This window comes from Mizuhopecten yessoensis, unplaced genomic scaffold (genome assembly GCF_002113885.1).
Source record: "Mizuhopecten yessoensis strain PY_sf001 unplaced genomic scaffold, ASM211388v2 scaffold965, whole genome shotgun sequence".
Taxonomy (NCBI): Eukaryota; Metazoa; Mollusca; class Bivalvia; order Pectinida; family Pectinidae; genus Mizuhopecten; species Mizuhopecten yessoensis.
The window spans coordinates 295484-308652 of NW_018403810.1; the positions used below are offsets into that span (position 1 = coordinate 295484).

The window sequence follows — 13169 nt, forward strand, 5'->3', positions numbered from 1 at the left end:
ATATACAATGTAGATAAATCAACTGTAGGTGTAGGGGAAGTGTAACCAAATCTAGATTAGGATTTGATCCCAGAACATCAAAACTATAGGAGGACCTTTTTAACCGGCTGATCTACCTGTTCATCGCCGATCGACCTTTGGCAGACCTACTACCCTGATACCAACAACATACCATAACATTCAAATTATATATAAATTTATACGACGGAGCTTGATAAAGGTAGATGTATGTTACCTCTCAGTCCTGTACTCAATGCATACCGCGTCTACATTGATGACAGTTTACAAATAAACAACTATAAGATATTTTTCAATGCAGTGTTTATTTCATCATCTTGAATATTGAACGCAAGAAATCCATAATTGTGTTGTTCGAAGGAGGGAACAGAAAAGTTTTATATGCATATATCCAACATATGTCTTAGAGTTTATAATTAAAACAAGTCTACGTATTTTAAACATCACAGTTAAAATATCTTGAGGATATTGTAGGATTATTTATTTCCCTGATTTAAAAAAAAAATGTAGAGAAAATGTCTTGATATGTGAATGACGAACCAAGCCCTGGCATCGTGTTCGATTAAGTGCTGTGTTCACTCAGTTGTGTTACTGAAAAACAAACAGAATAATTAAAAAATATATCTATCTCAAGAAATATTCGAGGAGTACTGTAGATTGCTTAAAGCTAATGATTGTTTTATTTTCGAGTAAATTTGCAGGAAACTCAAATCACCAAAGATGCTACTCTTAAGACATAAAAAGGGTCATTTCAAATTTTAATGGCAATAAAATAAAACGGTCTTTTCACTTTAGTTTAGATATCTTCGTAATCAGATGTAATATTTTGTAACCATCGAAAGTAAAAAGTGAACATTATAAAAATAACAACAAAAACAAAAGCTGGTATATGTTGACGTTACCTGCCACTGGTTCACACGAAAGCTGAATATCACTTCCTTCGTTCACTTTTCCCTCCTTGATGTGAACGTTTCCCTTTATAACATTAAAGAAAACACATGAGTTGTACAGAAGAAATTATTAAGTAAAGAGTCAAATGCTATCGATGATTAAGGATTTAATTAGCTAACATTTTATTTGTAAAGGCTGGATTTGAAATAATGATATTATTGAAAAAATTTCAATGTTGAAAAACAAAGCTATCATAGTAAATTATACACTTTATTAACTGCACAGTGGAAACAACCTCGTGTTTTCAGCTTTGGTTTTCGGAAAGCCAGTATCCCGTATATCCACAGAGAAAACTAAATACAAGTTCGGGACTGCTCTTCGGTGCAATAAGTTGGTGACATGTACGACGTTAGATGACATATTAAGTATTATTTTATTACATGCTAACAATTATAATATGTATACATATTCATGTTAAAAGTCACTTATGACGTCACAGCGTTCTTTTGCATTATGCAGAATAACAAAGGTCAATATTACAGATTGTAAGTCAACATGAATTATTTTTATTGTTTTCACGAATGTTTTCTAGAAATCTTTATTACATGCTTAGATAATGATACATTCTTATATATTTCATTTGAAACTGATACTCTAAAATAATATAACTTCTTAGACTACTTTATTAGTCAAGTATGAAAAAGAAACTTGTTTATGGAATGATGAATTGGCGCACCCACCAACATTGTTAATTGTTATTGGCGCATTGATAATTTAGCGCAATATTTTGCGAGAAAAGTGCTTAAATAAGACTACCGCTAATATATGTACGTTTATTGTAATGGATTATTACTGTTGAAATTACAACAATCTGATGTTCTGTTGGGATAGAATTTATGCATTTAATGCGTAATATCTATATAAGCGTTTGTAAATTTGTAAACATTTTTGAATAACAAAGTTTTAATTTTCTATGAACGAGTGTTTTAGTTGAGATCTCCATATAAACAGTTATGTAAATAAACAAATACCGAAACGTTCTTCATGCAACAATTTATGTTGTCGTTTTTATATGCAAATGAGATGGGGCCACAGTAATATGAACATAATATCAGTATTCTATTGATATTGAGATGTTTGTGATGAACTTTACCTTCACGTTTAGCTAAGTGTATTTCACGCCGATCGTTGGTTGATTCAGTGTCCTTGGCTTTTTTCGCTATGAACAAATATTTCATACAAAATTAACGCCGAAGCAGATAACATATACGACAGCTATGGTTATACCGGATGAATCATATACCAGTTATCCTTATACGTGATTAAACATACAACACTTAATTCAATTTTATTAAATATACACCAGTCAACTTAATACCAGAAGATTTAATAAACCAAAAGAAACACCCCAAAAAAGAACAACAACGTTTTACCCTAATAAGCATACAGTAATAAGCGTGCTATCTTATCAAACATACAATAGTAAACGTGGTACCTTAATAAACATACAGTAATTAGCGTGATATTATATTTAACATACACAAATTATTAAACGTTTCACCTAAATAACAAACAGTAATTAGTGTAATATCGTATTAAACATAAAACAGTTAACTGTTTAGCTGATTAAACATACAATAGTTAACGTTTCAGCTTATTTAATAAACAAAAGTGAAAGTTTCAGCTAAAGAAATATAACAAAAGTTAACGTTTTCACTGATTAAATATACAAAAAGTAACGTTTCAGCTGAATAAATATAAAAAGTCAACGTTTATGCTGATTAAACGTACACTATTTAACGTTTTAGTTTAACTAATATACAATAAGTAACGTTGCAGCCGAATAAATATAAAAAAGTGAACGTGTTAGCTGATTTAACATAAAATAGTTAACGTTTTAGTTCAACTAACATACACAAGTTAACATTTCAGCTGAATAGATATAAAAAGGTACCGTTTTAGCTGATTTAACATAAAATAGTAAACGCTTTAGTTCAACTAACATACACTAGTTAACATTTCTGCTGAATAGATATAAAAAGTTACCGGTTTAGCTGATTTAACATAAAATAGTAAACGCTTTAGTTGAACTAACATACACTAGTTAACGTTTCAGCTGACTAAATATAGAAAGTTAACGTTTTAGCTGATTAAACATACAATAGTTAACATTTTTGTTCAATTAACATACAATAGTTAACGTTTTAGTTCAACTAACATACACTAGTTAACGTTTCAGCTGAATAAATATAGAAAGTTAACGTTTTAGCTGATTAAACATACAATAATTACGTTTAAGTTGAATTAACATACAAAAGCTAACGTTTAAGCTGATTAAACATACAATAGTTAACATTTTTGTTCAATTAACATACAATAGTTAACGTTTTAGTTGAATTAACATACAATAGTTACCGTTTTCGCTGATTAAACATACAATAGAAGTTAACGTGATACCTGATAAACACACAATAATTAACGTTTCAGTTGAATAAATATAAAAAAAAGTTTTAGCAGGTTGATACTTGATTGAACATAATAGTTCGCGTTATAGATTATATTGTTGGTGTAAATGTAATCGATGTACATAGCTAGCTTACGTACCTTGACGTTTTACAATTCTTTCGGCGATCTTGAACATTAGGTTACTGGCACGCCTCATTATACCACCTCTTTCCTTTCCATCCTCTAGTTCATTCTCTGATCTTTTTTCGTTGCCGTTTTCTTCGAGAGCTGAAATGTAAATGTAGGCGTTATTTGCAAAAAACTGAATAAAGTTTCATCCGTGCTGTGGAACACAATAAGGAATACACAAAGCATTGTTTGAAAACCAAATAAATACAATCAATTAGTAAAATTAGAAGGATCATTTTAAAATACCAATAAGAATGAACCTCTACAAAGGTTTTATCACCAAACTACCAGTGAATTTATGTCCGTAAACACATTTATATGTTGGATAGGTTACTGTTCTTACCTTGCCGTTTTGCAATTCTTTTAGAAGTCTTGTTAATTCGTTTAGTGGCACGCCTCACCTTACCGTTCTTCCGAATCTTTTGTCCATTGTCTAATTTGGTTTCTTTGTCAACGGCACCCGGTGCTGGAGTGTAAAGATAAGCGCCATAGCTTGTACATATGTTAGTCGATAGACACCTTTTGATTGTAGAAATTGAATTCATGAAACAGTAAGTCTGGTTCCTTGTTCTAATTAAAAATAATTGAAAATACTAAACTTAGTGTACCAGAAATTTACGTTTTGTTTAATAAAGCTTCATCAGTGCTGTGGACTAATATGATGAAAACGCAAAATATGAGATGAATAAATACAAAAATGAAATTCAAGATAATGTAGAAATCTGGTTGAAACACTAGGTATGATATAATTTTATAATTATATACCGTCCTAATAATAGAATTTGTAAAAAGAGTTCATTTATTGACACACTATTTTGATATATGTACAATGTGTATAAAATATTGACCAATATTAAAATAATGAGCACTGAAACGTTAACGTTAAGCTTGCATTTGAATGATTTATTATTGTCTTTTACAAGTATGGTTCAGGTAATAATCAAATAATGTGTGATAACTGTATATACATGATGAAGTGGACTATGTGGGGTACATATTGAAAAAAAAAATGAATTTGGTTTGAGACTACACTTTTGGCCATTTACAAATCTGTGTCTACACAACAAAAGCTAGCTATTCATGTAGTCTATTTTTGTACTCTGCACATCGGGTTGAACGACCTATGCTAAAACATGAGTATTCCTGTTACCGAGTAATTGATGTTTAATTCAAGACAGGTTTAAAGAAAAAATATTACTTGCGTGGCTCAAGCTTTAGGTTAAAAATCATATTGTTTTGCGTTTTTTGTGTTTTTTGATGTGGTAACTATGGTTTTCACAAGTCCCAAATCTGGTGAAAACACTTTTTGAAAAAAAAATCATTCTTCTAAAAAAATGTATTCAAATTGTAGTTTATAAATATATATATGTAGGTGTGTTGTACAGGATGAATCCACTATCCATGTTTATCTGAGACTTGCCCTTTATTTTAAGGATCAGGCCATTTCTACTGTACTCTGCTACCATATGGTAGCAGTATACAGTAGCGTACAATGGCCATGTTGTAATATATCATGCATAAAAAAATCGGCACTAAAAATGGCATATACATGATGAAGTGGACTATGTGGGCTTCATAATTTTTCAACAAAAAAATCCCGAATTTGGTTTGCGACTACAGTTTTGGGCATTTAAAATCTGTGTCTACACAACAAAAGCTAGCTTTTCATGTAGTCTATTTTTGTACTCAGCACATATGTAAATATTGTGAAAAATCCACCGGAATGACCTATGCTAAAACGTTGGTACTCCTGTTACCGAGTAGGCGATATTTAATTTCAGACAGGTTTTAAGAAAAAAAATACTACTTGCGGGGGTCAGATTTTTTGGTTAAAAATCATGCGTTTTTGCATATTTTGGTGTTTTTTGATGTGGTAACCATGGTTTTCACAAGTTCCAAATCTGGGGAAAACAGTTTTTGAAAAAGAAAATGGTCTTGTAAAAAATATGTATATACATGTAGGTGTGTTGTGCAGGTTGAATTCACTATCCATGTTTATCTGAGACATGCCTTTTATTTTTAGGGTCAGGCCATTTCTACTGTACACTGCTACCTATGCTCTTACTATTGAAGAGCTCCTTAAAGGGAGGTAATTTCACACCCTAATTATGGTAATTAGTGCTCTAGATTATCATTGTTTCCCGATCCGCTGTTCATAGGCTTCTCAATTTTATTCGCGATCCAAATTGAGTAGGGACAGTACATTCCGGATATATATAATTTATACAATTCTATTGTTGTAGAGCTAAGAAAAAAATAGTTGAAAGAGGGACCTAAATTAAAAATATATAATTAAAAAAACACCTTGGTGAATTGTAATCAATACAAGAAAATGATAAAATTGACAAAATCATTTAAATGAGACCCACACAATTATTTCTTATAGATGTCTTCACAATTTTACTCACTAAAACATATTATAATTGGAGAACTTAGTCACATTAATACATTTTACCAAATGTCATGACCCCCACTCTTTCTTGTTGGTTTCCATGGTAACGCAATGCAATATTGCAATAAAATTGGGCTGATATATTAGCAGTGGTGTCATTGATCCACCATAGAAGCAAACAAAAATTTCATATGAAGCAGTTTCAATCATTTTCATTGAGGAAGCTTGATGGTTCGTGACATCCCCTCATACATGCTTATATCTGATAAGTTGAATGATTTATGTATATAAACTACTGCGCAGTATTACGTTTTTTCCCCTCGATAAATTAATAACAACTGACTATGTGTATAATATGGTTATTTGTTCAAATGAAATTATAAAGGATGGCAAGTATTTATACAAAGTGCACACTATTTTTCGGTAGGTATTATGGAATAAAAAAATAATTCTGAGATATCAGCAAAATTTTCATATACAAATTCATCACCACAACACTCGTCAGTTGACGGTCGTAAAACAAGTTTAACCGATCTGTATGCTGGGTTGTTCCTACCTTGCAGTTTTGCAATTCTTTCGACAATCTTACCTAGTTGGTTTGTGGCCCGCCTCACTATTCCATATGTGTCGCCTGCTTCGTTCTGTGACCCGTCTTCGTTGTCAAGTTTACCTAGGGCTGTAATGGGAAGCGTCATACTGTTCATATGTTAGCGAGTCTGGTTTCGTGTTATGATAAGAAATGGAAGAAATAACGAATTAAGTTAATCAGGTATTCACATTTGGATTAATGAAATCTCAAACGTGAAGCTGTAGGCTTATTGAACGCAAAATAATTAGTGAGAATAACGAAGTTGATGAAAAACAAGGAAAGAATCATTTCCGAACTTTAATAATGTAATGAATAAATTAATCGACAGTATAAATACCAAATTTCAATGATAAGTCGAGAATATAACATTTCATAATTTTGTTTCAAAAGCTATCCAATATCTGATGATGGCAAAGACAAATGATTTCATCACAGAAAGTTTACAAAAAAACAAAAAACAAAAATAAGTCCGACAGACGGAAAGCAATAGATCAATGAATCATCAAAGCAAAACGAAACAATTAAATTAGAGTGAGTTCTCGATAATCCAGACACCTTCCATCCTAGCACATAAGTAAGCCATGTTTGTAGCCAGATGATAAGCTGGATGAGAGAGACTTTGGAGAAGTGATATTAGGATTAGCAAGAATTTGGATTAGAGATATAAGGATTAGCAAGATTTTGGATAAGTGATATTAGGATTATCAAGACTTTGGATTAGAGATATAAGGATTAGCAAGACTTTGGATTAGAGATATAAGGATTAGCAAGACTTTGGATTAGTGATACCAAGATAAGCAGGACTTTGGATTACTGATATTTTTATTAGGGAGACTTTCTATTAGTGATATCTGGATAGGCGAGTCTTTTGATAAGTGATATTTGGATTAGCGAGGTTTTGGATTAATGATACCCGGATAAGCAAGACTTTGGATTAGCTAGACGTTCGATTAGTGATAGCAAGATTAACAAGACTTTAGTTAGGGATAGATGGATAAGCCAGACAATGGGTTAATGATAGCAAGATTAGCAAGACTATGGATTAGCGATTGCAAGATTAGCAAGACTAGTTAGGAATAGATGTATAACNGATGGATAAGCCAGACAATGGGTTAGTGATAGCAAGATTAGCAAGACTATGGATTAGCGATTGCAAGATTAGCAAGACTTTAGTTAGGGATAGATGGATAAGCCAGACAATGGGTTAGTGATAGCAAGATTAGCAAGACTATGGATTAGCGATTGCAAGATTAGCAAGACTTTAGTTAGGGATAGATGGATAAGCCAGACAATTGGTTAGTGATTGCAAGATTAGCAAGACTATGGATTAGCGATTTAAAGATTAGCAAGACTTTAGTTAGGGATAGATGGATAAGCCAGACAATTGGTTAGTGATTGCAAGATTAGCAAGACTATGGATTAGAGATTGCAAGATTAGCAAGACATTAGTTAGGGATAGATGGAGAAGTCAGACAATGGGTTATTAATAGCAAGATTAGCAAGACTTTAGGTAGGGATAGCTGTATAAGCCAGACAATGGGTTAATGATAGCAAGATTAGCAAGGCTATGGATTAGCGATTGCAAGATTAGCAATACTATGGATTAGCGATTGCAAGATTAGTAAGACTGTAGTTAGGGATAGATGGATAAGTCAGACAATGGGTTATTAATAGCAAGATTAGCAAGGCTATGGATTAGCGATTGCAATATTAGCAAGACTTTAGTTAGGGGTAGATAGATAAGCCAGATAATGGGTTAGTGATAGCAAGATTAGCAAGACTATGGATTAGCGATTTAAAGATTAACAAGACTTTAGTTAGGGATAGATAGATAAGCCAGACAATGGGTTAGTGATAGCAAGATTAGCAAGACTATGGATTAGTCATTGAAAGATTTGTTGACTAACGATTAGTGATAAACAGGACTAGCAAGACGTTGGTTTAGTTATAGCAGGATAAGTAAGACCTTGGTTAGCGGTAGCCGGATTAATAAGGCCCGAGTGATTACAGTTATTTAGAAGGCCGATGTTCATATGAAATATCTTGCAGTAAATTAAAATGACAAAAAAGTATTTTGAATAAAAATTGCACAAATAAAATATAATTCCTCAAATAGTTTTGTTCTGGTTGAAAATCATACAGCTTTATAGACATTAAAAATATCTTCAAAAAGCACCGGATAGTACAAATCTGTTTGATGGAGATAATGCAGTCACTGCAAATTGAAAAAAATAAAATAAGTGGCACCTTTTTTAATGCTCTTTAATTTCTTTCAAATATTTAAATTTAATATAAGCTTTACCTACCATTTCCATGTATCTGCCAAACGCATGCAACAAGGACAATCGCCACGATAATCAGTCTGTTCTCCATGTCGATTGTCTTCATAGAGTGTCATCAAATGTTGCCCCCATCCTTGATGTATATATCTGTGTTTGTTAATGTGTAGCTGTAAGCCACGTTAACAGGAAAACCCCTTTTTTACAATAGCAAATTAGCACGCTATCATGATTAGACATCAACATTACAAACCGTGTGAAATATCAACATAATAGTTTTTCTGTGTACACCTGAACTGCTAAGAGACATGATGTTTAGGTTTTCTATATGCCTTACCTGCGGTGTGTGATTCAAAGCCTGATAACATACCACAACATAGATAAAGAGTACCTTAAAACTGTCAAGAATATCCCCGTGGCATGTGTTGTACAATGGCTATGTGTTAAAGGTTTCGTAATGATATGTAAATGTGAGGCTGTGTAACAACTGTCTTACCGTCGTGTTTTTATGATAAAGTATGCCTCTAGTTATTATTGCAATCACGATGAAAGCCATTTATTTATTTTTATTTTTAGGTGACGTTGATACAATACACGTCGTCAGCTTGATAACGTTCCACTCCCGGGTAAGCCTAAAAGTTAATGATGTGGATATTTAAAGTACTGTAAGTACTGAAGGAGGCGTTAGTAAGAGTTTTGGACATGGAAAATAAAGAAATATAAAAGGTGAAATTTGAAATAAAGTTTATAAATAAACAAAAATCAGTCAATTCGACCCTTTTTGGCCCCACCCATCAGTCCCGGGGGGTCAGTCAGGGCTCTTATGTACATACCATCAAACTGCTATCCAATACTGATAATGCTAACCCCAATTGAATTACTTCCAATGATAATTAAACAAATGTTAGTCCAAAATGTGATTTCCCTATATAAACTATAGTAAAGTTTACCCCCTCCCCAGGGAGAACGTGAGACCCCAGGGTCATGAAATTCACAAATTTGGTAAAGCACCTTAGGACCCTTCCATCTATGAAGAGTAATTGATTGTACCATATCTGGGTCTTGAGAAGAAGATTTTTGAAAGATTGGGTCAACGCCTATGTAGATTTAACATTAGCGTCGGCCCCCGCTTTGAATTTAAAAACAAGATAACTACAAAAAGGTATGTGTGTGTATAGGAAGCTTAAATAAGGAACCGTTAGTTTCAGAATTCATTTTAGGATAAAAGGGACCTCATTGACTTACACCTGTGTGGGTGTTAAAGGTGCGGTAGCACAATTCTTCCTAGAGCATTTAAATAAAATAATTACTATAAAATGATATCATCATCGTGTGCAACATATTCCAACTTTCATTTTGATACCGTATATTACACTATTTCAAGAAAGAATTATTCTTTTTATTGAAGCAGAAAAGTGTGTGAAATTTCATTACTAATTAGATACTTTCAATTTTCGACACGTTAATTTGCATAGTTCTAAAACCAGTCTATATTTCAGACTTGCTTAAAAGTTGGCTACCAATAATATCTTTCAGCATCAGGAATTTCAAGAAAATTGACAACCGGTAAAGAGGTATGGCGGAAAACTGTCCATATTTTCCTAAGTCGGCAATTTATGAAAACGGGAAAACAAATTAGGGAATAACACATTTTGGGTATCAAAATTGCATACAAAAGATATAGAACCAATTAAATATGATTTTTTAAACTGCTGAGAAATTAGGTATTGCTTATATGATACTGCAAATATAGCCATATACACTATATCTATGAAAGTGATGGGGTTTCCCGGACTTGAAAAATACTTCAACACTTTCCCATCTGAGGACCAACTTTTGAATAAACTTTTTTTGACCGTGTTGTAATATGCAAAAACAAATCGTATTACGGAAAAAATTGTTTACATTTTAATAACATACCTATTGATTTATCATTTTTGTTAGTAATAATTTCGTTACTATTTAGTGCGATATGCGGATTATCACCCGAGACCGGATACTTTCTCAGTACTCATTCTGAATGCTACCGATTTACCGAACGCAGGTAGTAGTGTTGAAAATTAAATCCGTTCAAAACTGTTTCGTATAGATTGCACGATCTTGTATTACATAAAAGCGTATAATTTGTTATAAATCAATATAAAAAACGTGAAATAAGCATTGTGTTGAGCCTATATCGTTAAACGCATGTGTTAATACCCATGGCCTTAAATTCGTCTGTTTACAATAATCTATTCTTAGACACAAAATTCCGATATAGCTACGTATACCTGTATACAAATACCTGAGGACGCGTCATAACAGTGCACGGTTGGATGCGCGCACTAGCGTAACATAACTTTGGGGAAATAGGCATAGCAACCCGCCATACCTCAAAGTCATATAACTCTTTTGATTCAAAAAAAGAAATACATAACTTTCTTTCATTTTTCCTTTAACTTGTGTGTCTTCATGACCAAAAGTCCTTTGGTCTTGATATTTCGCAAGTAGGTTGTTCATGTGAATTGATTTAAATTTTGTTAACGTTGATGACCTTGATCTTCGCTCAAGGTCACAAAAATCAAATGTGCTGAAATATTTGTTTGTATGGGGAGTCAGACAAGGATACCTTTCCTTGATTAATTTGTCTATAGTTAACGTTATAAAATAATGTAATATTCCTCCATATTTTGTTTAATGAATGGACAATAAGCCAAATAAAATAATAACTAGAGATGTAAGCCAAAGACTAACTAATACCCCCACTCCTTTATAACCCAGAATGTAAGCTAAAGGCTAACTAAGGCAAAGCATTGCAAAGCAATACAATACATAGTTCACCCCCCAGTAAAATATTTAAGAATATATGTCACTGACATACTCCCTCCCCATGCCAAAACATACTTCCATACCAAATCTTGTTAGCCCCGATGAACCAGTTTTGCTTAAGTCGTCCTAGTAGTTAAGGAAGAGTTGTCAAGACAAAGATTTTGAACAGAAGGCCATAACTCCTTAAAAAGGGTCGAAATGAAAAAAGTACGACATCAGGGGGTAATTACCATATCTGTAAACATCCATTGAAATCGGCCCAGTAGTTAATGAGGCAGACAAAGGTTCTTTTTCTACAAAGGGCCATTACTCCCTTTTAAAGGTCCGGAATGAAACATATTATTTGGATGCACTATGTCGGGGAGCAGTTACCATATCTGTAAACTTTCGTTGAAATTGGCTGCATAGTTTTGGAGGAGTTGTCAGGACAAGTATTTTCAACAAAGGGCCATTACTCCGTTAAAAAGGGGTCATATTGAAAAACAATAATACCTGGATGCACATCATCAGGTGGAAGTTATTATATGTGAAAACTTTCGTTGAAATTGACCCCTTAGGTTTGGAGGACATGCCTGGACAAAAAAAAAATTCATAAAAGGGCCATAACTCTGTAAGGAGGATCAGAATGAAAACATAATACCTGTATGCATAACTTGAGGTGGTGGTTATCATATCTGGACACTTTCGCTGAAATTGGTCCATTATTTTAGAACGGGGTTTTTCCGGACAATTTTTTATCTACGGACAGACAGACAGACAGACTAGCTGATTCCAGTATGCCCCCTAACTTTGTTGTTAACTATTAAGGTTATTTAATTATTTTTATATAATTGCAAATCGTTGTCTATAACATAATCTCAACCTTAAGTAGTTCTCCAGAAGAAAGATTACTTTGGCAGAATACATTTTAATGAGTTATAACTGCTGCACATAACTTTAAAACATGCGTAACATAATAAAGTGTTTAGGTATGATACAAAAACAGAAAATGTATCGGTTTTTACCATGATAAACATTGGTAATCAAGTGATTATGTGAAATTATTATTGATCATGTTTGGCATTCTAATAAAGTACTTTACCGGTTTTTATATTGCATAAAAATGGTTCAGTAGACAAAATACACATATGGAAAGTTTTTAAAGAAGTTTAAAATATATACTACCACTGTAACTATATATAGGCAAGTTCACAATGTTGATTATATGTTAAATTTTGTGAAAATTTTGCATGTTTTTCTAAATAAAAGTACCACTAAGCTTACTTCATATTTACCAATATGACATATTTAGTATCAAAATAACAGTAGTTTTATACACTGTACACTATCATAATTCATGTTCAAAATAGCATTCGCCTGTGACATTTATCTATCATTAAGTTAGGGTACCCCCATCACTCAACCTGGTGTTATGCAAGGTCCACCACGGTTTTCAGTAGTAATTATGAATCTACATATGGCAAAAGAATAAAAGAAATCAAATTGGGGGCCAAATGTTGACCCCACCTTTCAGTCAATTCAACCCTTTTTGGCCCCACCCATCAGCCCCTGGGGGTCA

General features: G+C 32.9%; 1 protein-coding gene across 1 annotated transcript; it reads right to left on the reverse strand.

Moving 5' to 3' along the window:
* Positions 1–316: 316 nt before the first annotated feature.
* Positions 317–8995, reverse strand: LOC110455787. Its single transcript, XM_021506154.1, has 7 exons — positions 8831–8995; positions 6525–6611; positions 3887–4009; positions 3514–3642; positions 2063–2128; positions 921–993; positions 317–609 (listed from the first exon to the last, which is right to left on the reverse strand). Exons 1-6 carry the CDS (start codon positions 8910–8912, stop codon positions 950–952), a joined length of 531 nt encoding a protein of 176 aa, XP_021361829.1. The 5' UTR covers positions 8913–8995; the 3' UTR covers positions 317–609; positions 921–949.
* Positions 8996–13169: the final 4174 nt, after the last annotated feature.

Coding starts and splice junctions, on each gene's coding strand:
- LOC110455787 (XM_021506154.1), bottom strand. CDS start 8,912: ATGAAGACAATCGACATGGAGAACAGACTGATTATCGTGGCGATTGTC. Junction 4,010..6,524: donor GCGGGCCACAAACCAACTAG/GTAAGATTGTCG, acceptor TTTACACTCCAG/CACCGGGTGCCGTTGACAAA. Junction 994..2,062: donor ACACTTAGCTAAACGTGAAG/GTAAAGTTCATC, acceptor AATGTTATAAAG/GGAAACGTTCACATCAAGGA.